The sequence below is a fragment of the Poecile atricapillus genome, chromosome Z, assembly GCF_030490865.1.
Source record: "Poecile atricapillus isolate bPoeAtr1 chromosome Z, bPoeAtr1.hap1, whole genome shotgun sequence".
Taxonomy (NCBI): Eukaryota; Metazoa; Chordata; class Aves; order Passeriformes; family Paridae; genus Poecile; species Poecile atricapillus.
In genome coordinates, this window is record NC_081289.1 from 22,551,538 (window position 1) to 22,575,959 (window position 24,422).

The 24,422-nt window shown below is 39.1% G+C and overlaps 1 protein-coding gene across 1 annotated transcript in view; it reads right to left on the reverse strand.

The window, feature by feature from the left end:
* Positions 1-22,410, reverse strand: part of LOC131573692 (mitochondrial 10-formyltetrahydrofolate dehydrogenase) — a 29,705-nt gene extending 7,295 nt beyond the window's left edge. The window contains exons 1-14 of the mRNA XM_058827888.1: positions 22,338-22,410; positions 16,482-16,623; positions 14,418-14,652; positions 10,700-10,865; positions 9,757-9,858; positions 9,114-9,203; positions 8,199-8,333; positions 7,682-7,807; positions 6,193-6,284; positions 5,216-5,363; positions 4,820-4,939; positions 3,448-3,575; positions 874-1,024; positions 101-171 (exon numbers count right to left, since the gene is read on the reverse strand). Coding sequence (XP_058683871.1) covers positions 101-171; positions 874-1,024; positions 3,448-3,575; positions 4,820-4,939; positions 5,216-5,363; positions 6,193-6,284; positions 7,682-7,807; positions 8,199-8,333; positions 9,114-9,203; positions 9,757-9,858; positions 10,700-10,865; positions 14,418-14,652; positions 16,482-16,623; positions 22,338-22,388 — 1,757 coding nt within the window. The 5' untranslated portion in view covers positions 22,389-22,410. The remainder of the gene's footprint in view (positions 1-100; positions 172-873; positions 1,025-3,447; positions 3,576-4,819; positions 4,940-5,215; positions 5,364-6,192; positions 6,285-7,681; positions 7,808-8,198; positions 8,334-9,113; positions 9,204-9,756; positions 9,859-10,699; positions 10,866-14,417; positions 14,653-16,481; positions 16,624-22,337) is intronic.
* Between the last annotated feature and the right edge of the window lie 2,012 nt (positions 22,411-24,422).

Here is a 24,422-nt window from a genome sequence, read left to right on the forward strand (position 1 = left end):
AAGTAAGGAAAAACAGGGAAAGATTACATATTTGATGTCAGCTTTTCAATGGATTTTCTGCATGTCAAGGTTGTCACTAAGAAGAAAAAGTGATACTCACCCAATTGGCTCTTTCTTGGTGAATGTTAGATTATGGTTTGGCCGGGCCTGGTTAATTGGAATTGTAGCACCCTAAAAGACAGAGGATAGACAAATCTTCATCCTGATTTATAATTTTTCTTACAAATATATTTGCCATGTAAGTATGTTTCAGAAAGCTGCAGAATAGGCTTCAAAACCGCAAGAATTTTTGCATCAGGGAAAGAGTCGCAGATGCTTCTAATGTATGATTCCCTACTGTGGATATTGTAATCAAGTCCTGATTGTCAGCTGGATGAAATAACAGCATGGATAAAAAAAGTATGGGAGAACATAAAGCGAGGGTCTGATGAACAAAAAAAAGCCGGATTATATTCTTCATTGGTCTTAAAGATACTGGAGGAAATGCTCTATAATGTGTGGCCATCAAGCAAACTCACCAGCCTTGGTGAGTAGCAAAGCACGAGCCTCTGCACTTACCTGCATGATGAGCACAGTGACATTCTGACATTCTGTCCCATGAATAATCAAGAGCTGACCAAGCAAATATATCCACTGTGTCACCTTAGCTGATTCCTTAGCTATTTAGAGCCACATTCTAAATCCTTATTCTCCAGCTGGAGGTGGACTATCCTTTTGTATTGACAGGGAGACCCATTCTAGGCAAAATTCTAATTTTGCTTTAGTTTTTGATTCCTTACTTTTTCCTTTTTGGCACTGTTTCAGAAGAATAAAAACAAAAAAGGAGTGTGGAGAAGCACTGCCATTGATCATTTCTTTTACATATTCACTTGCCTGAATTTTGTCACACCATCCAGCAAAGTATCTGAATGTTTGCACAGACATTCCAATATGAGTCTTCAGAGCTAAAGTGTAGACAGCTCCTGAGTCAATAGACTCTATTGTTGCTAACTCTTCTTGGTGTTCTTCCATCAGGTCTGCAAGTCTTTAATAAAAAGGTTAAAAATCCACGTCAAAGGGAAATGACATGTAACCATTGACAGCCTAAAATTATATTAAGTGTGGCAAAGAAGCATAATCAAAATAGCATTCCCACTAAATTTGGAGGTAGAGCCACTGCTCCCTAACATGAACAATTTCCCATTAGTCTGCAAATGTCTTCACACTGGCTGTATCAGAGATTGAATGAAGACATGAACTGTGCAAACTCACAAGAGGTGCAAGTAAGATTGTAGTAAGTTGATAACAATTGTCAAAGTGTCTCAAAAATACATCTGCACAGACTGATACCTGTACTTATGAGGCACTGCTGTTTAGTGTTCCCTTTTTCAAGTCTGTTTGCACCAATGAATTTTCACATTCAGTCCTTTGCACTGTCTCACATGCATTAATGCTTTTCTTCAGCTTCCTTCTGTGATTTGGTACTCAGAATCAATGCTCCCGTGTGATTTTAAGAGCTTAAAAAGTGCATTTGAGATCCTGTAAAGAGTATTCAAAACTGGGTGTGAAATCTGTGAAATTTTTCCACTATGTAAATTCTGGCCATTTAAAGCATTTGCAGACATGTGGGAAAATGTTCTTTAATACGTTTAAGTGTCTCTTGGAGACCCAGCTACAGGTCAGGGCATTGGCAGTGTTGTGTAAGAGAATGGATTTGGGCATGTCAGGGACAAAGGAGAAGATTCCATTTAAAGTGTGCTTAATATCTTTTATTAATGATTCCTTGAGACAAAGCAGCAGAGCTTTAATGGCACTCTGGCTCAGCACTCAAAATCTTCAGTTTGAACAGAGGCCAGAGAAGAAGGGGTCTTATTTCAATTAAGGTGATCTAGAGAGGCTTTTATCCACAAGGAATGGTTTGCAATATAAACACTCTGGTGTTTTATCCTAGAGAATGAGTTCCCTAAGCAAAGCTTTTAATCCAGGGATTACCTACGTGGTGTAGGGGAACTGCATTTTCCATATACCTAATATAGCTATTGCAAATCTTCCAAGTATAAAACAGAGCAGGAATTTTCACACCTTAAAATTTTCTCTTTAGGGCAGAGTTAACTCCGTCTCTCAAGCACTTTACATTCCTGATGCAAATTAAACACAAGTTTATGCATGCTTTGGATATGTACAACTTATGAAAAACTTAAGTGACCGGCTCTATTTAATGTTCAGACTTGCCCATTTTCTCTTGTGAAGACTACTAACTGTGTAAGAGTCCTGCAGGCCTTTTTTCATGGCCTGGTCACACACTTTATAAGATAAGCAGAATTTTTGGCTTTGCTTTCATTCTTTTTTGCTAAAATTCCTGCATTGTCTTGTAAAATCTGGCATTTTTACGGGAGTAGCAACCTGAAAAAGTAGCTTCTTTACTCATGTCTACTCATTAATTTGCATGTTTAGACCTGAAAAAGCAACAAAAGGTTTTAATATAGCCCACACAAGAGGCTCTCTGTGTAGGGAAGCTCTGATGCTTCTGGTCACCTGAAGTTTGCAAAACAGTGTTCTCCCTGTGCTTGTGAGAAGTATCATACTGCATATGGAGAATCTCTAATAATTGAGGTTTTATTAGCTGCCTCCAGTATCATGCTTACATTATCTAATCAGTATTACCATCTTTCTAAGATACCCCTTCCCCTTCAATAATCAAACCTCAGCATTAAAATACCATTAATTCAACAAAACCCCTGCTTATGTTCTGAACCAATAGCAACACAGCCAAAAATAAGAACCAGGCATTAACTAGACGCAGTGAGACAGATACAAAAAAGAGATAAAAGTGTAAATGTTGGAATCAGCTTAGAGAACTTCCGCACAATTTATCCACTGCAGACCATAACACATCTCCACAGTGGGTCTTTAGCCAGATGCTGGCCTGTGATCCTGGGAAAATCTAGCATCAGTTACAGTCTACTTCACAATTAGTGGCATACTGTAGCTGTATGTTTACTGTACAGAGTGCATGTGCAGGCAGGCCTAGCAAGGTCAAATCTCTGCCTACCTAACTCAGGGAGACTGTTTTTAAAGCTTAGCCTCATTTATATGGAAGGATGGGGGTTTACAAGGGAATTCTCAATCCTTGTAACAAACCTCATATAGTTTAAATGAAGACATCAAGTATTTAAAATACATTTTCCTCAAATTCTTTGCTTCCATTCATAAATAATAATGAAAGAATGGTGGCAGTGAGAGACCACAAGATTCTTCTCTGCCACAAGAAAGTTGGCCAGCTTAGACCTGAGGCTGGTACACTGAAGTAAATCAATTGTGAATGGGGGTGAAAAGTTGACTAGTCTGGAGCCTCTGACTGTGGGATTAGGAGCATCCATTGCATTCAGGAAACATTTACAACAATTCTTCAGCAAAACAGAGCAAGATTTGAGAAAATGAAACAAATGCAAGCTGTCTTGTACATACCTGTACATGAGTCGCCCTCTTTCCCTTGCATTCATCCTTCCCCATTCACCATCCTCAAACGCCTCCTTTGCTGCTGCCACTGCCTTGTCAACATCAGCCAGTGAGGCAGAAGAAACACTGGCTATTACCTGTGCAAAGGTAGCATTGTGTTAGCTCAAGAAGAAGAACCATTGGGATGCAGAGTTACTCCTTCCTCCCAAACTTCAAGAATGGGTATAAGCAAATGCTTAATATCCTCATCTGTGGTGACTGTTGTGGGTGAGCCAGGCTGCAAGAAGTTCAGATTACAACTGAGGTGGCAGAATTTGGAGGACACTGCAGGGACTCAGATGCCTCAAGCTTTCTTCTTCTTCAAAGCAAGGTGCATTGTCCCGCTGGATCTGATGCTCTCTTTCCGATGTGAAATCAATGTGATATTATGGAAGCTGGAAGCCTTTATATGTGGTATCACAATCTAATATCTAAACATGCTAAAACAAGTTCCTTTAACTTGTTCCATTCTTAAGAAATGGAGATTCTGTTATCTTAAACCACCACAAACACACAGTATTTTAAGATGATTGTGTTCTATAAATACACACATTGTAAATCTTCATACAAAATTGTTATGACTTTTGTTCCATTCTATGATGAGTTTCAGGAAAAGTATTGGAGTCTGACTTCTGATGATAATGAAATTTGTGTCATTGATTCCAGCAGACTTTATTTTATTTCATATATATATATATAATTATTATTATTATTGTTGTTGTTGTTGTTGTTGTTGTTGTTGTTTTATTTTATTTTTAATTAAATGGCAACTACATGGACATCAAAATCACTTCTCTTATTTATAATTCACAGTTATGAGTTGCTCAACCAATATTGGGTAGTTCAGGGCTGAAGTGCAACAGTATGCATTTTCTTATTGAAAAATTATTTTTTGTACTGGGAATTTAAAGGGATGTTTTAATGTCAAATGACTCTAAGGTATCAGATTTATAAAAAAAATTTTAAAAAAGTGAAATTAATTACTGACAGAAAATATACCAAATATCCTAAAAGAAACACTTCCTTAGCAAATAAACTTCAGCAATTTCTGTTTGCAAAGCTAAACAGGAATGAAATCAGGGTAAAATATTCAGCTGAGTGTGAAAAGTGATATAATAATTGAAGTGGAAGTAGGTTATTTTTGCTTTGCAGCTTGACTCAAATGGAAAAAATTGTAGAATACACAAAATGTGAAGTAAATTGAAAATTAAAATTATTTCTAGGGGTTGTTCCATTTAGTATATTGTTGAAAAATCAGCAATATTTGGGTAATGTTTGAGATTTTTTAGTAGGCAAAACCAATGAAATGAACTGGTATCAATCATATTTAGAAATTACTTACTGATCCATCTGCTGGATTTATAGTGTCATATGTTTTTCCATCATCAGAATTTATAAATTTCCCATTTATGAAACATTGGTATGGCATATTCACAGTCATGTTGTTCATATTTTTTGAAACCTGGATGAAACAAACAACAAATTATTTTAAATGTATAATCATTAATAGTTTAATGTACCTGAACAAGTATTTGATATGTGCAGCCAATATCCAGACACATTTTAGCCTGTATATGTGGCTGTTAGAAGTAATATGTAATGGAAATATACAGAAGTTTGTATAACCAAGTAGTTCTTTGTTTTCCTACTGCATCAAGCAGTATAATTGAATGCATTGTCTGCCCACCTCTAAAACCCAAGAAAGACTAAGCATTAAGTACAAAATAAAAGGTCTTACATAGTCAATGACTAACTCTTCCTCTTTGTCTTCTCCTCTGAGTTTTCTGACAGCCATCTGAATAAAGTCTGCAAACTTAGTGGCCATATACACATCTTCATTCTGTAGCTGAAGTCCACTATGCTTCTGTTTGATCTCTTCTAGCATTCTAAAGGTTTGGAAGAAGGAAAAACTTCAATTAATAATGAAAGAATTCTCCAGATAACTGAATCATTAGAAGGTCATAAGGGATCAAAACTGGGCCTCAGTTTGTATGCATGTAAATATGTGTGTGTCTGTGTGTGTGTTTCTCTGAGAAGGGCATAGAAGTTATCCATTTTACTGAAATCTGTTGATTTAATTGTAGATGTTAGGAAAAAGAAAATGTCACTTCTGGAATACTCTTAGGTAAACTTTTGAAAAACAATTACAAGAAGATATTGATATGCCACTGAAAAGCAGTATTTGGGACTACTCCAATCAATATATGGAGGACATTGAGATTGGTAAGCAATCAACACAATAATCAGTTTGTTTAAAAAATGCTGGTTTTATATCATGGTCTGTGTTGCAAAAAGAAGGCAAACCCAAGTCATGATAAACTCAGTGCTTCTTTAAGCATGGGCTCAATTCTTTCTGTGAAAGGTTTCTCTTTCCCTCTGGGAGAGTTCTTTGCTCATGTTCCCAGTCAGTCCCCTGGTCTGGAGATACCTGTGGCGGCATGCAGACAGGTTTGGGCATCACCAATCTCCCCTGGGGATGATGTTCCTGAGGTTAAGGGGAATTTTTCTTAAGTAGAAAGAGCAGGATTACATCAATATCTCATAACTTTGTGAGAAGAACTGTACATGTTTTAACTGTACAGGTAAGAAAGGGAATAGTAAGAATATTGGAAAACACAGAGGGATTATTTTTTAACACCACTGATTTAAAGGCACCGTGACAACTTTTTTTCATTAACTTTGGCTTTACAAGTTTGTTATTTTGAATATTCTCACCTGACAACATGCATAGAGGATGCTCCAGATTTGAAGAAGTCTGTGGAATCCTCAATCACAGCAACATTGCTTAAAATGCCCTTCCAAATAGCCTAATAATACATAACAATAACAGAGGAAATAATGAATAATAGCAGAAAGTATTTATCAAATTGTATTTTCTATGGTATCTGTGCCTACAACATATCTTATTTCAAAGGTTTCTAAAACATGAAGTTATTTTATGAAGGTCTCAAACAGCCTAGAGACATGATATCAGACAAGAAATTTTTCAGTTTCATAATTAGATGATCAAAATATAGTATTTTGTCCATGGTAATTTTACTCAGGAAAGAAACCTGAATGGTGCAATGCTAAAAATTTTCAGACCCATTTTTTAAAGATTTTTTTATCCTCCAAATAGTAAGTTCCCATTGCATGATGGAATGTGTCATCAGTATAGGCAAGGATGACCTGGGGCAGTTTATGAATGGATTGATGGCATTTCAGGCACCTGGCCAAAGCTGAGAAGTAGTTTAAGCTGCATGCATAAGATGTAGAAATAAACAGTTAAATAACTGGTAATGTAATATTTCAATTACTTATAATTGAGTTTCAGAGTTAGCAGGCAGTGTCACCAACTGCTGAGTTTATACTTATTTTTCATAATTTTCTCAGTCATTCAATAGCTCCAGGCTATGAATTAGATTGCCGGCAAGCAGGTTCAAAGTAATCTTGATGCAGCAGTTTAAAATATTAGTACATGAAGCAGCATGACCTGTGCCAAAAGTTAATAACCCTGCAGCAGAGTTAGCACAAGGGAAGACATCTATGATTCATTTGCTCTGGCACAAAACTTTAATGACAAACATGGCTTTCAGCTAAGCCACTGACACTACAGAGAGACAGATTTCAGGAGAGGGCAGAAAAATTTCTCTCTGGCTCTGAGAGTTTTCTGCTCCAGCTGTTCCCATCCCTCTGGAAGCCAACCCCTTGTGTGTGGTAGTGGCAGAAGAGACAGTGCACACAGGTGCAGGGAGAACACTGCTGCCTTTTGCTTTCAGAAGGCTGTTCTGAGACTCCCTGGAGCTTGTCCAACAGGCCCATTCTGAGCACATCCTAGTGATTAACACCACAGAGAAATAAGGATTCCAAGAACTGTCCGAGTCTGCCAATGTTGAAAACCTCACTTCTATGAAGTGAAGCTCTGATTGTTCCTCCTCATTCCCACCTTCATGAATTGTAGATATTTCCCATTACTGATCCTGCACTGACTGTTTTTGTATCACTTGTATCTGAAGGGAAACTTTGTAAAGCGAGACAAATACACAAATGAGTTCCCAATTCCACCTGAATTAATATAAATAACTAAACCTTCACCCCCATAAACTTTGAGTATATTTTATCAAAAGATTATTTGTATGACTAAACAAAAGATATGTCTTGCCAAAATTAAGTATTTAATGCTTTTGTCTGAATAATATCCCATTATAGCAGTTTAGTGTATTACTCTGATATCTTCTGCAATCTTTTTCTCCTCTTCTGTAAGTTCCAGGGCAGTTGTTTCATCAGCAGAGAAGTATTTAGATGCAGGGATCATTTTTCCATCCTCGAACTGCAGATTTCTCACTAGTACCTGAAAAATGAGAGGATATGGTTTTAAATTGTTTGGGAGGTAGTACATCCTTGGGTGAAGAGTTTTCAGGCATTAATGCAGTGATTGAAATAATGAAATAAATGGCTTACAGAAAAGCTGATATTGATGCAGGCAATTTAGCACAGGCCACTCGTACCTGTCTTTTGGATTCTCTCCTAGTAAGAATATATTTTACTCCATATAGGAAATGATTATGGATTGAGTGAAAAGCAAAACATGAATGTCTTCTCTGCAGGATGGCAGAGGATTGATAAACTCCAAGTGAATTAGCTGTTAGTCATAAGCACCTGGATTTCTCTAGTTTGACAGTTCCATGCTACTTGCCCTTTTTGCTAAAACTATGCTTAAGTTTGCCAGACTGAGAGCTTACCATCTTCCCATCATTTCCAAAAACAACAAGGCCATTCTTTGTCACAAGGCCTGGTCTTGAAGCACCTTTTATTGTCAACTCTTGTCCAGCAGGCACTGAAGCATCAAGTAATGATGATCCATAAAAAGTAACCACCTAAAAATGTAATTAAAAGCGCACAGGTTCTAAATGTTAACAATTTTATGATACTGTTTTGAACTCTCATATAATAGAAATAAAAGATAATTACCTACACATGGAAAACATGTTACAACATTTCTAGATCTTTGTAACTCAGAACATGGAAAACTTAGCAAATTGCCTAAACCTGCAAAGCAGCTGAGCTGTAACAATGTGCATGCTGCAACCAGCACAGGAAAAGGGAGCAGCTTTTGTCAGTGCATGCCCAGAGTGAGGGACCACTCACTCTATAAAATTTCATAGATTTATTTCTGCAAACTACCTAGGCCCATATGTCCTTAAAATGAAACCTTCTGTTATTTCAGCAGCTCAGTGTTTCATTTTGCTGTCAATACTGTGATGTTGGCCACTGTACATAGGCTGTATTATACTGTAATGGATACCTGCTTCCCAAAATGACTGGCTCAGTTTGGTTCTACTCTTGGTACCTTTGTACCATGTCTTTTTTTTTTTTTTTTTTTTTTTTTTTTTTTTTTTTTCAGATATTGTACTTGTCCTTCTTCAAATTAAATGACTCTGTGACTAAAAACCTGTTAACTACTATGCACAGAAATACTGTGTATTTCTTTAGGTGCCTGTTCTAGATACACATAAAACATACAGTCATCAAATTAGAGCTACTCCAATGTAACAGCCATTTGTATTCACCTGTATGCAGACATCTCTAATTTTAGAATAAAAAAAGTAAAAAAAGAGGGTATAGAGAAGAATATTCTTCTGGTTTTCAGAGCATACCTGTCCATTTATTGTTGTCCATGCTCCAGGCACTTTATCATGCCCTCGAATCCAATTGTGCAAAGCTGCTGCAGGTTGGTCCCAGGAGATCTAGGAAATCAAGACATGCCAGGATGCACCACCACACCTTCCCAACCACAAACAAGATCATCTAATGCGTTAGGGGTGCTTAGATAAAATAATTCTCATATGGAAATTCAATTATTTTTGTATGTGTTGTTTATATGGCCTGTGGTTTTTTTTGGCACTAGAAGGAAAGGTGCCAAATCTCCCTTTTCCTAAAATCAAATGTACTTCTGGTAGAGAATTTCCTATGGCCTATTGGAAAACAAAGAGAGTGATCCTGATTCAGTGTTGTATCTACAAGCCTGGTGGCTTATTAAGAATCCAGTGAAATTGCAGCTGCCTCTTAGCTGCCTGTACATGATCCTGAATAGGACACCAAGTTTCTAAATACATGTAACTGCTGAAAGAAAAATGGAACTTTACTTGGGGCTCCATTACATGCATCCTAATAGGTATCCCAGGAAAAAGCAGAAACAACTCAGCTAAAATTCATGTGAACTTCATATTGCTGCTACTGTAATTTGAGTTAATAGCTTTTCTAATGCTATGCCAAAAAAATAGTGTTACTTCACACTACCTCTGCATTTTCCTTTTTCTGGATCCCTTCATATGTTGCCCCTTCTTTAGGCTGAGGTATACGAGGGGCCTTACCATCAGCAATTAGATGTACAGCTTCTACCTATGTGAAAAAGTAAAAGATTTAATATTAGCTTGGTTCACCATTTTTTCCTCAGTCATGCTTAGGAATAACAGCAAAAGACTTTCTGCTACAAGGTGAATTGGTTTGGGTTTTTCTAAACCTAGTCTTTCCAAACTTCAAGGGACCAGTGCTGCCCTGATTAAATTTGTGTGTTTCCTTGAGCTTCTCTGGCAAAAGAAATAGCCTCCAAAATTTCATGGGAGTATCTAGTCACCAAACTTAGGGCACCTGTATGAGTTCCCCAGAACAAAAATGTGGCTCAGTATGATTGCATTCAACTTTTTCATTTTTCTCTCTGCAAAAAGTAATTTTTCTGCATTTAAATGGAGGAAGGAAAAAAAAAAATCTCTAAGGAGTAATGATGAGTATTTTTTGTGCATTTTCTTTTATTCACTTAAAAAAAAAATAAAAACGGCAAGCATAGAAAACCCAAAGTCAATCCACCAGAACTCTGAGCTTCAAACATCATACTGCCTTTTTTTCTTAAAAATCTCACGTCTGTTTGGTTTTTTTTTTCTGAGCCTTTAGAAGATTTTGTCTTGTAAAAGCATTTAAGAAACCTATGGAAAGAGCCACATTCCAGACAAATTCAGCTTCTTGCCATCTGTGGAAACAGAATATGCTCTGCCTGCTGTCAGCAACAAATATTCTGAGGTCACTTCCTCAGCTGTTGTGCAGCTGCACGGTTCCAGTGAAGTCTAGGATTTGGCTGAGTATCCCAACCTCTGTCTTTCCAAATGCATATATCTTTTCTATATTTCTTTTGTTTCCAACCTCTTCTCCTCTTAAAAAAGCTGGTATTTAGCACAGCTAAACATACCATAGCCTTTATTCCTTCTGGGAAGAGAAACCTGTTATATAGGTCATCCACGGTATCATTTTGGCCAACATCACATTCTCGCTGCAGAAGTATTGGTCCAGTGTCCAAACCATCATCAGCCCAAAAAATAGTAAATCCTGCTTTCTTATCTCCTTGAATTAAAGTCCTGGGCATAAAAAAAGACTTACAGTAAATACAGACAAAATGAAAGTAGTTAGGAGTATCAACTCACATGTTACACATTCATTTTCTTCAGGAAGATAGTAAAGAAAATCCTAACAATCTTTGCTATACTTTCACTGCTCACTTCACAGCCAGGAACCCACAGTTTTGACACTGTTGATGTGTGGCTTCCACAAAGTGACAGAGGAAATGCTGCAACTGAACCCAGACTGTCTCACACAGTTCATTGTGATAATTATTTTTAAAGTATTATTAATGACAAGACAGAGAAAAAGGTGTGCCTCAGTTATGACAGATTTTGAAAGATGGAAGAACCTAACAGAATATTATCTTAATAATTCATGATTCTTTACTGTAATTATTAGCTAAGCCTCATGACTCCTCTGTAGGTCAACAAGAAAAGTACATTTATCACACCACTGAAAAGGAGTTAAACTCAGAGTGGAAAATGATGGATATGCAACTGTTTAAGGAAAAGTTATGGGAATTAAGGCTATCCAGCCAGATTCTCAGCTGCTGTGCATGAACATAGCAATGCTTACATTAGACCTGTGCTGATTTACCCCAGCTCAGAATCTGCCTCTGCACCCAAAGGGAACTCCAGCCTCCTAAAATTTTTCAGCTCTTCTTTGGCATGTGTTTCAGAATGATGGAAAATCAGACTGGAATCATATGGAAAAGTGTTCTTAAGGGTGCAGCCAGAAATGATGACAAAAATATTTCCTGCATGGTTCCAGCCATTTGTCTGCATGCAAACGCCAATCCTATTTTAAGTGGTACATATCTCATGTAAGTATTCCCTCAGCAGTCCATGCTGTAACAAGGATCATCTGAGATCTGGCTGTTACACAGGAAAATTCATTAATTATAAGCACTGAAAGCTACATTATTAAAACGAGTGAAGTACACTGAAGTACATATGGGCTGAACAAGAGACAAACTCCAAAGACAACTGAGGAAGTTGGCAGATATAACAGAAGTGAAATCTTCCAGGAGTTTGCCCTGCTCATATCAGATCTTTCACATATTTAAGCTGCATTTCTTCTGTTTTTTTATTATGTAAAAATTCCAAAAGAGTACTCTAGTGAGAAATGGATGTCCTAAGCATGGACAAGAAAGTTTTATGAGCGAATGTCTCTGATGCAGAATAGGTGACAAGATAAGAACTGTGTGCCCCCTCCTCTGTCCACCAGCTCCTTCCACAAAGGGCTGCTGATAACAGAGTGGCAGCAGCTGAAAAAGACTGTAAATGAAGTGAGTGAGGAACCCTCTGCACTCCAGGGCCTTAGCTTGTACCTGGTTATGTTCAGCCATGCCCAATTCTCAAAGGTCTTCTTGGTTACACTGTGGGGATAAAGGGCCTAATCATAACCAGGGCTGTAGCCACAATATATGAAAGTAGTGATTAGAAAAAGGGATGAGAGGGTGAAAAACAAGAACAGACAGCCAAGGCCAAATCCTAGCTTAGTTTAAAGGCCTTGGGATGATGGTCTTTACCTGAGAAGGGCAGGAGCAGAAGGAATATGCAAAATAGAGCAAGACAGAGTGATACAGCACTGCAATACATTCCCATTTCTGCAAACCTTTGCCTTTCTGAAAGAGAGTTTGTATCTACACCCTTCTGAGAAATACACCTTGATGAACTTCTCCTCCATAAAAACCTTTTAGAGCTCTCTAGATATGAGGTTGCACAATTTAATAACAGACTGTATGGAGTAAAAGTAACTCCTTTTTTTGGAAAAATCCTACTACCTGATGTCTTAGCTGGCTGCTCCCTAACTTCTGATGAGAATGAGCAATCATTCCTTATTCACCTTTCCATGTTTTTCATGCTCAACACACAGCTAGCTATGTCCTTCCCAATGACCTCTTTTCCATGATGAAGACTACATAATTTGTCTCCAGTCATGTGAAAGCTGTCCTATACTCTTGACCATCTTTCTTAGGCTTTTCTGAACTTAGCTTGTTCATGTTCCAGCTCAGATGCAGACAGTATTTAAGATCACAGAATCACAGAATATTCTGGATCAGAAGGAACCCACAAGGACGATCGAGTCCAACTCTTGAATGAATGGATCCTTCCATGGTATCTTTTTTAAGTAACAGCAATTGGCTTTAACACTGCTTACACATAGTCAGGGGGGTTTTCCCCTTGTGTGCATTGTGTTATATTTTTTAACTTTGAATCTGACCTCAAATTTTCTTACCTTTACATTATCACACTTACTCATTTGCACAGCAAGTGAATTCCTTATTACAGATTGAAATCAGTCATTGATCTAAAGTTTCCTGGCTTTCTCTTTCAGCCTTTTTAAAACTGGTATTGCTTTTGATATTTCCCAGTCACCTGCATCAACATAATCTTAAGAAACAGAAATGTTGCAAGCAATCTCAAATCTGCAACTTCAAATTTGCTGAAGCCCCGTGGTCTTGAATAAGAGATTCTTATTCCTTCATCAGTTTACTGAAATGTCTTCTACTCACAGTTCAGCTCAAGAGAATTGTTCTGATTTATTCGACAAAAAGAAGGACTGTAGGATAGTAACATTTTAAGCTCCTCCATCCTGAATACCAATACAGATTTCCTACTGTGGTATTCTCTTTTATAAATACCTTTGTTAAATCAGACACCTCTATCACTTACATACCTCCCACCTTTAACATATTTGGAGGAATTGTTGTTATTACATTTTGTGCCTTAAAAAGTTGGTTCTTTATTTTCTGGACCATCTGACTCCCATTTTCCTCTGAGCTTATGCTATTTTACATTACACACTTGGACACAACTGACACTTTTTGAATTCTTTACTTCTCTAATAGTCTCCTTAACACCTCTGTTTAAGTACTTCAGCTTAGTACTTTATCTTAGTAAGGGATTAAAGTTAACAAAACAAAACTAAGTGTGCTTTTGCTTTGAATCCACAACACTATGGATTCAGATAGGCACCATGCCGCCTGTAAGATTATTTTAAAATTGTTTCTTCATATTTATATAATTTCCTATTTAATTTAGAGACTGTGATAATGTCATTTCTGTTGTCACAGGAGTGCCAGATTTGAGTCTACTGTGGCCATTATTGCAGTGTAGTTCCTTCAGGGTGACAATCTGAACTTACCTTGTGCATTGTGAGATAAGGTTTTATTCTTGTGCATTCTCCTCTCTTTTCTCCCCTCCACTCTGTGAAATCTTAGGGTCTGTATCAAACCCTCCTGTGATAGTTATCTAGTGTTTGTGGGGATGAGGTACAAGGGCAGTGTCCTTTTTATGGAAACTCCAGATTGTCGATTTGTGCATGTGAGTAAAATATATGAATGTACAGATCACACCACTGATCTTCCCAGAGTAACAGCTGAACTTGCATTGGAAATAACAATGAATCCTAGGTATGAAGTGCAGTGCATGTATCAAATAGTCAGCTGCTCCAGAGAAGTTCCTTCAGAGCAGTTGCAAGTCAACTGCAGCATTTACAAGAGCAATGGGTGCAGAGCAGCATCCTGAGGTGACAAACACGTAATTTTGATGCACAGAACTCACCAGTTGATTGCAGAAGCTCCTCGGTGGCGCGGTAGGATGGATGGATGGTAAATAATAGAGCCATGTTTTGGGCAGTCAATAACATCCATGGGGATAAACTGTGTACAGAATGGAAGGACATTTAACTCTGCTCCAACCGATTTGTAGGCTGCAATGACTTCCTGGATAGGCTTGCCTTTAGCTCTCCATTTGGGGAACTTAAAAACAGGAGTGCCGTCCTTCTCTGCTGCCAGTGCTGTGGGGCAAGAACAGGATTTTTTTATTTTTTTTTGTGTTGCAAATTCAAGCTGAAGTCAGAGACATATTGCATGACAACTCAAGCAGATCAAGTATGTGACTACAGTGCCTTTCTGTATGCTGTTTAAAAACCTTTGTGCTTGGATATATTTTATTCATTCTGTCTTTGATTCTCATTCTTACAGTTTATGTCAATCCCAGCTTTCAGCTCACCCTTATGACTTGGCTAATAAGTACCAATGAAAGCAGAAAAGACCTATATTCATACTTTACTTTCGCTTTTTTGTCTGTGAAATTGGATGTTGATCTTGACCTGAAGCATTTTTAGCTTGTCGATTTAACTCTTAAGTAAATACTTACTTAAATATCATTCCACACAAATTAGTGTGTACTGAAGTTACTTTTAGAAACAAAGACTGTAGCTGTCTGAGGGCACAGAAAACTTTAGAAAACGTTTGAGACTTAAGCTTTTGAGTCATCTGGAAGTAAAAGGAAGTGAAGATAGCTAGTAATTTAATTTTCTTTTTTTTTTCCCCCAATCAGGAGAGATTGGAGTAAACTAATCTGCGGTTTTAGTTACAATAAATATATGATTGAAAGATTGGAAGATTTAGTTAGTTACATTTGTTAGCATAATAGCTGTACAAGAATAATTTATATACTGTAAACAAGTTATGCTACATCATATATAAAATCTTTATATAATGTAATCCAACCCAGACATGGATAGTCGATTTTTCATTTTCTAAGTGAATAGTTGCCTTCTCTAATTCTTCCAAAGTGTGATTAAGTCTTTTAATGAGATAGAATTGAGAACTACATGCTAGTCTGTGAACACCACAGCATTAGGAGGCAAAATTTATGTTTGATTCTTCCCTCATGAGAGTTCTGTAAAAACATGTCAGGACCAGACAACACCACCACCAACAAAAAACAATATACTAAAACCAACCAAACAAACAAACAAACAAAAAAACCACCAAAAAAAACCCCTCCAACCAAAATGAAGAGAGAATTGAAACAGCTCATGGAATGTAGTTTTGATTTCAGATTATGTGTAAAGGTACATTCCATTCTGGCACTTCTATTTGCTAATCATATTAACTCACTGTCTTAGTGTCACTGAAGCAAAAACCAAAGTGACAATTCAGGTGGTTCCAAATTAGCTTCTTTGCCATGCTGGGTTCTGAGTATGAGTACAATTCTGAATAAGCAAAACTTTCTTTAGTAAGCCTAGAAAAATCCTTATGCACCTTGACCATGGAAAAAGGGACAGCAGAGCCTCCTCCAACCTTCTGAATGTGTTTTCCATAGTCCAGGTGGAAGAGAAATAGGCTCTGCAGGTACACTGCCACATACAAGCTTGCCAAAAAGGGCAGACAGCCAGGGATAAACAATCTTGGCTCTATGCCATGAGTGTCCCAGCCAGCGCAGTGAAGCAGGTGACAGACATTTGCACTTGAATACAGGCTCAGCAGCTATTTGCTGTAAGATACAGATCTAGTTCAGATTGATTACCTCTAGGCTGTACATTCAAATAAATATCCAGATTAATTTTGGTTTTCCAGTATCTTAATATACAGCCCTGCATGTTTAGAAACTACTTTAAAAGTTGCTTTTTTAAAGTACTGACAAACTGATGAGGTTAAACCGGTTCTGGGACTGGTGTTCGTTAAAGCATAGTTCTTGTACTAGATTTAGTGGAACAAAGGCAATATATGCAAGTCATTCCCATATAGATACAACCTTCTCATGGAAAGGCAAATTTGTAATGTACACCTGTAATTTTAACATTTGGATAACATTTTAACATAAGGTTACACTTACCCAAAGGATCAGCTTGTCCATTCTTGTCAGGCACAGTGAATACACCCACAACTTTATGTCCCTCTTTTCTCAGCTTGTTATAAACTTCTTGTCCAAAAATACTTTGGCCTATAAGGGCTAGCTTTAGCTTATGTTGATAAGCCTGGTAAAAAGAATAAAAACAAAACATGTTCTAGGATGCAAAGAAAATATGGTGTTGCTTACGTTTCTGTCTTGATCTGTCTTTGTCAGTTTTTAGTTTGATTTAAAACGGAATAGTCTTTTCTAGCCAAATCACCTTTGAAGGAATAATAATCAATTTTTTGAGATTAATAACAGGCAACATACAATTCAGAGAGAGCATACTTCACATGAAAGTATCATCTGATACTGTCACTGATGCTTATAAGGCTTTTCTAGAATTTTTATTAGATAGACCCACTGCTTCTTATGAGAGGCTCCATGATCTTATCCATAGTCAGAAATTAAAATACATTTTTTGAAACATACATAAAACTCTTTTTCTAGGCATAATTTAAGTGGCTGGAACATGCCCTCTAAATCCCTGTAATTAAACTGAGGTATAATACTTGTGGTTAATGTGTATAGGCTAAAGAAGACAAACTTGCATTGTTCCTGCCAAGTTAAAGGTGATGATCATCCATTTGATCCTCCTACATGTGGTTCCCTTGCTGGACTTCCAATGCCTGCTGCATTTGGATCCCAGTATACTGGACATACGATTTAAGCTTTTTCAGGCTGAGCAGGTACAAGTAACCACCTACACTTTTTTTTAAATTTATGATAGTTAGAATCAGAACACTATGATGATATCAGAATATCAGATATTGCTATGTTTTTCAAGTGATTGCTTCCTGAGAAAACTACTCTTTCCTTCAGAGTCCTGTTAGATTTATGTTTCAGTTGTGCTCCTCTCCCACCCTACCTCCAGCCCCTCACCTCTAACCTTTATCCCAGAACCAGTACTCCTGTAGCTGCAAGAGCTGCATTAGGGTACTGAAGTAAGCAGGCACTGACATAAAAAAATGCAGATTATTCTTAACTGGATCTATTCACCAGCCTAATTTATAGCACTGCCGTGAGTCCTAACATAGGGCCAGCTGGGGAGCAGGAATGGAAACATGGCAGAAGGGCAGAACTATCTCTATATGCACTGTCTTTGTGTTTTTAGTCAACTTTTGGAAAATGAAAATGGAGACCTTTGAAAAACAAATGGACTACCAGAGCTGCTTAAAAAGGAAAGGTCTGCACAGAATAAACAGAAAACTTACCTTCCTCAAAGCTGAATCTGGCACAAACTCTTCCTAGACCCAAACTATACAGATCCCTCCTCTTAGAAGGCGTGAGTGAAAGGTAGGAAATAAAACCACACACTCCCTGCCTTTGTTCTTAATTTCATTTTTCACAACTGGACTTTGACCTCCATTTTTTCATTATGACCCATTAGAGGAATCAAAGCTCTGTATGAATGTCTTAACCACTGACATTTGTCTTGTTTGTAAGTTGGCACTTGTATGTTTATCTCCTCCCTCCTCCTCCCTTTCTTAGGCTGCTGGGACATGAGGATACTTTGAGTGGGTTATTGATTGGATAACAAATGGTCTGCACTGCCCATCATATCACATGACAAAGAGAAATGTCCTGAAAAACAGGTTGCTCTAAACCACAATACACTGCAATTCATTTCACAGCTGACTTATTATGAATGCATTTTACATGGTTTCAGGTTACATTTTTGCTGTGCAGCTGGCTTTAGAAAAGGGAGTTATGAATTGGTAGGTACCATTACAGAAATACTGAAGTGTGCTTTTAATTTTTTTTTAATATAAAACAGTAGGAAATAATTATTTGTAACAGTGACAGTATTTTCCCTGAAAATGAAACTGCATAGTAAAACAGTTCTGTATTGCAGCATTACTCAGCACTAGTGTCACTGCAGTAGAAACAAGCAGTAAGATGCAAAGGTGGGCATAACTCAAGCCCTTGGAAAAACAGACTGTTATAATTGGCTGGTAAAAACATCTGTGAGATTGGGGATGATCATATTACTAACCAACACTGCACTGCTGGCAGCTATACCTCAAATAGTCCACTATTTTGTTCTTAACAAGGACAAGACCTTGTTCTGAATTACAACTTATCCTTGCAATCCTTATCCAGCAAGGCCAAACAGATGCAGGTAGTGCTCATTATCAATGCTTTATGATGGATGTCTTTATCTTTACAGTAGAAATATTGCTACAAAAAACAATAATTAGACTTTCCCAAGTAATAACTATAGCAGACAAATTGGAGAAAGATTAACCTGCTGGGTCATTGAACATGTTTATCGTGGTATGAAATCCTCTGATCTCTGTACTGTGCTAACTAGTGCCCAACTAGTATATTGAATAAATGTTAAAAATAGTCCAGATGAGAATTAGTTATTCGACTTCTGTCCTTTCGTTAACATCTCTCATTAAGAACACAGAAGGTCTAAGAACACAAGACTGGAAGGGATCTTCTTAGCTCATAAATCTTCTCCTCTGCCATCACAAATAATCATGTCATATGATTGCATTTATAAATCTACCCAAACTCTTTCTCAAAGCACTTTTAGAGTATTCTCAAATACTTTCGGAGTATTCACTGCTGTATTCTGCTGCTTTTCTGGTCTTGGACAATCTTCTTGTAATTTTAAGTCCCAATTTATCACCACTTAAAGAGTTACTTTTCCACAAAGAGTTTATTCACAGTGTTAATAACATATGCACCTTCTATTCCTAAACTTTCAGTTTATGTTTCCCTGTGAATAAATCTGATTCTCATATTACATGGAATGGCATAGCAGTTCCAGTTCCAAATCATGAGTTGCTGTAAATCAACATACTTTCAATAAAGCGACACCTTTAATTTCTGCGAGTTGTGGAACTGAATCAAAAAATGGTGAGAAGCAAACAGAGAACACAGTCCCCAAATGAATAACAAATACAAAAAGCCCACCAAACCCAAACTGAAACTGGCAAGACTGAGAAGATTGCAGGCTGGGAAAATCTGTAGTGCACAAAAACATTAGTCTGGAGCTTTGCTGTCTCACACTTACAGAAAGTAACTCAAATGGGGACTGGTTTCAATCACAATATGGATCTGGTAAATGTGACCAGTGATTCTTGAGTTCTCTCTCTTCACTGAATGGTACAGAAGTATTGCATGACATCTGATTAGACTGTCTGTGCATCAACATTCACTGCCATCGGTAGAAAGCAGGAGAGAAACTCACAAGTCAACCATGCACAGGGTTTCCACTGAGTTAAAAAAAGGGAAAGAAATCTGTGTGGAAGGGCTTGCACGATCAGACCACAAGTTCAGTCCTTCATTTTTTGTTTTATTTGAAAAATTACAGTGGAAAAACTGAATGAGGTGTTATAGCCATTCATATCTTCTTTTGGAAACTCTCCTAAAATGAATCAGACCTCTGGAAGTGGGAAATTTCTGTAGAAGAATTTAATGTGGACATAACACCCAATTAAAATGGAAAGTTCTATAAGATGACAGAGAGAAGAAAAACAGCTTGATGTTTTGTGTCTCACAGAAATGACACATTTTGGCCACCCTGCCATCACTAGCATTCATCACGAAACTTTAAAAATGGATTCTGTTAAAGAACACCAAAACAATCTTGATTTTGAATAACGTGCTAGATGGATACTCCATCATCATCACTAACATATACAGAGATAAAACTTTTCCTTGTTTTTGACAGTGGGGTTAAGAGATTATATTAGAATTCTTTTGCAGTTGCCTGGCTGACTGTGAATGTGTAGCATGCACACGAAGGTTAATGGTCATGTACCATCAGAGTGGATCTTTTGCTGCACTTTTGTAAGATTACCCAATTCCTGGTTATAGTAAACAATGCAGTTCAGGTGGCTGAGGGAGATCTGGCCTTTCTTTTATGACTAATCATAGACTAATATAGTTATTATGACAGAGCTGCCAAAATACAAGATTTTAGAAAATCAGTTTTCACTTTACTGTAATTCTCTTGTTTTCACTGTCTGAACTTTCCATTTCTTCTTTAACTTTCTATTTTTTTTTATAACATAACACAGATTAACAGTGATTATGTTTCCTTGACTCAAGCACTCATGATTTGAATGAAGAAAATAAGATAAAGGTAGAAGCATAAAATCTGAGAAGTGCTTGTACAAACAGTCTTATCTTAAATGTTCAACGTGTCTGAAAGTTCACATGTGTTTCACCACCTCAATACAAGAGCAAAGATTTAAGTTAAACTTCTGTATTTAAAAATTCTGTCCATATAATCCCTTGATACCATATTGGAACTTGTTTTACAATAGCTCATTAAAAGTTATACAGTATTTTAATGTTCGATTCCATTCTGGTTCTATTTTTCCTCCAAAACACTTAAACAGAAATAAAACTAACAAATAGAATTAAGTACTGCATAGATGGCTGACCAATTCTGGTAACTATCTTGTCAAGTTCTAGATCGTAGAAATGGGAGGTAAGTTCAACATCTACATTTTCTTCACTAAGAAGAGTCTAAAGTTACAAAATCTCGCCACAGGAGAATATTTACTTTTTGGATAAAAATAATTTTCTCTTACTGCCTCTTTTGTTTGTGCATCTAAACTTCAGTTGGTTATCAGCTTCTAATTAAATTTCCTAAAAATCAAGATTTAGTAACCTCTACTCTGCTGCTTCCAAAGCTTATTATCAAAAAGATTACAGTATTTTACTTAGTTTGCATAAGAATTTAGTGAAACTAAAAATATTTGATGGTTACATCTTTTTCAAATAATCATAGAACGATGCCTCTTTTGAGAAGCAGTACTGCAACTTTATTTCTATTGAGATCTCCCTACATGTGCTAAATTCCAGTGCCTGTAAATAGAAACCTATAGTAGAGCCCCGCCCCCATCGACATACACATCCAGGGCAATGTGTTCCCATTCATTCATTCTCTCTTTTTTTGGATTGCATTTCCAAAAGGCTTGTGTTAAATCTCCTTATTCTAACGCCTTTCATGCAGATACCTCCCGAGGATTGCTGTTCTCACACGAAACTGAGCAGCCAAACACGAAACAATGAACGATCTCTAGGGAAGAAAAAAATCCCCCAGCCTCACTCCACTTGCCAGAGCTACACATCTGGATAATTTGGACTGGACAAGGCTTTCAGGGAGCGGTTACTCAGAGGAGTTCTGCAGACTATATATGCAACAAGACGTAAAGAAAATGGCTTGAAACAAATGCTCAGAGCTGTAAAAGACTAAAACACGGGGTGCAGAGGAATTTAGGCCATCAACTTCAACCCTGAGCAACCCACCATCCCAGAGCTATGAACCGGCGATGACACGGTCACAAACGAAACAGGCCAGGGCGGGGGGCTTCTCTCCGGCACTGGGAACGAGCACGGTCCCTTCTAACTGAGGTGACAGCCTTCAGCTTCTCGCAGGGCAAATCCAGCACGAGGGAGGCAGAGAACGGCTGCATCACATTGTTCTTGACACACGATTACGGGGCACTATCACAGCATCGCCGGTGCCTGCTCCCCGCAGCTTCCAGGCACATCCCTGCGCGATGCAGCGCCCAGATGATGGCTGCGATCCCGCTCGCCGAACGGCGAGATGCAGCCTCTGCACCCGCACCGAGCCCTTTCCCGACCCTGCCGTGCCTGTGCGCGCTTTGCTAAATCCTCGGCACAGACAATACTCATCACGTCCTGGAAAATACCCGCTCCCGCCATCCCCCTTCTTGCTCGGCCCCTGGTTGCCCCCCGACCGCTTGGCTCCCGGGCTCGGCTCGGCTCGGGGGGACGCGGGTCGGCGCCCGCCCGCCCCGCGCTACTCACCGCAGCCGTGGTGCAGATGGTCCGCAGCAGCCGAGGGGCTGTCCGCAGCATCTTGCGGCCGCCCGGCCGACACCGAGCGGAGCGTCTCGTCTGATGCAACCCGCGCCGATGCCGCTGGCGCCGGGCCAGCGCCTGCATCCGCGGCGGCGCAACCCCGCCCGGGCCCGCGGCCACCGGGACAGCGGGGCCGCCCCGCACCTGCCGCCCCCTTGGTGCCGGGGCACGCCGGGGGTGGCGGGGCCCTGCGGCTTCGGCGGGGAGGGGAGCGGAGGGGCGGGGAGCCGGGCGAGCTCCGCTGCCCCCCGACCCCAGCGCGGCGGCTGAGCCCTCCCGCTGCTGCCGCGGGGCCCCAGGGCAGGGACCGGCCGGGGCCTGGGGGCTCCCGGGCCGAGAGCGCGGGGGTCACAGAATCACAGAATCGTCAGTTTTGGGGGGGTCCTCTGGAGATCATCCAGTCCAGCCCCGCTGCCGAGGCAGGGTCACCCAGAGCAGGTCACACAGGAACGCGTCCAGGTGAGTTTTGAATGTCTCCTTGTAGAGAGACTCCCTGAGCAGCCTGTTCGTGTGCTCTGCCACCCTCAAAGTACAGAAGTTCTTCCTCATGTTGAGGTGAAAATTCTTGTGTTTCAGTTTATGGCCATCGCTCCTCGTTGCTGGGCACCACTGAAAAGAGTCCGGCACCACCCCACAAGCCCCCGTCTTTGAGGTATTTGTAGGAGTCGATGAGATCTCCTCTCAGCCCTCTCTACACTGAAACAGACCCAGCTCCCACAGCTCTTGTAAGAGAAATGCTCCAGACCCCTCATCATCTTTGTGGCTGTCCACTGCACCCTCTCCAGTAACTCCTTGGTTTTGTGTAGTCACGGCCACCCAGGCCACCCAGGTGGCATTTTGCATTCTGAGATGTGTGCAGTTTCCCCAGCAGTGCTCCGGCCATTTACAGCTTGGGGGACAGAACGCCTCACCTGCACCTTTTCCCCCTTCACCGAGGCTGTTGGTGAGACATTCCTTTGACTCTGCCGAGGCAGTCAGAGATCATGTAGATTATCAGAATTAATTTTTAGTTTATTTGGTGCCAGTAATGGGGTTAAAAAACATTAATGACTTGCTGGAAATCCATATCATTGCCTTTGCCAAGCATTATGAAAACAGGTCACTCTACTTAACAATTTCTTAAAAATCTACCTCTTGAGTTCTATTAATAAAAGTGTTTCAATTTCAATATTGTTTGGAAGCTACAACAAAATCTTGTCAGAGAGATGGCGAAGATCTGGAAAATACAAATTTAAGGTGCTAAAAAAACCAGAAAGCAAGTGAAAATGACCCCAAAAAGGACAGGAATAGCAAAAGCAAGAGTAGACAGTATGACAGTAATATAAGCATCATTGCAAATTAGGTCAGGTTTAAACCCCAGCAACACAAAGAATATGCATGTGTAATAAATTGAAATACATGATGTTCCTGTCAGGAAAACAAGGAAGACAAAAATGGAAAAAAAAAGTTCTTATAGCCAAGTTGTGAACTATGTCAGAGAGGTCAGAGGCAATGATTAAGCCAAAGTTATGACCTGCAGTCACCTTGCTACAGTTGAAAATAGAGTAGACAATGCAAATATCCATATGTCAATGAGACTTTTTTATGCTTTCCTGCAAAAGAGCTGCAATAGTAATCACCAGGGTTTATCTTCCAGGCCCCCAACCTCCTCCTCAGGGGGCTTCAAATGTTGAGAAGTTCCTCAAGGACAAGGAGCGCTGTTGCATCCCTGTTCAGGGGGCACAGGAGGGAAAGGTGCTGAAGGAGGTAAATTGTGCCAGTCCCCAAGGAAGTCAGGTTGGCACAACACAGTCTCCCCACAGAGAAAAGTTACACAAGGGCTTGCATTATGAGTCTCATACCATTATTCATCCCCTGATTTAGTCCTGTGTAGCAAAGTTATATCCTGTCCTTTATTCAAGGCTCTTGGTGGTCCGACAAGTGTAGGTGGCACTGAGTGGAATCAACAGAAATTAAACTAAAACCATTTTAACTAAAATAAACCACTGCACTTCTGTTTTGCAAAAGAGGTTCCACAAAGAAAAATTACTA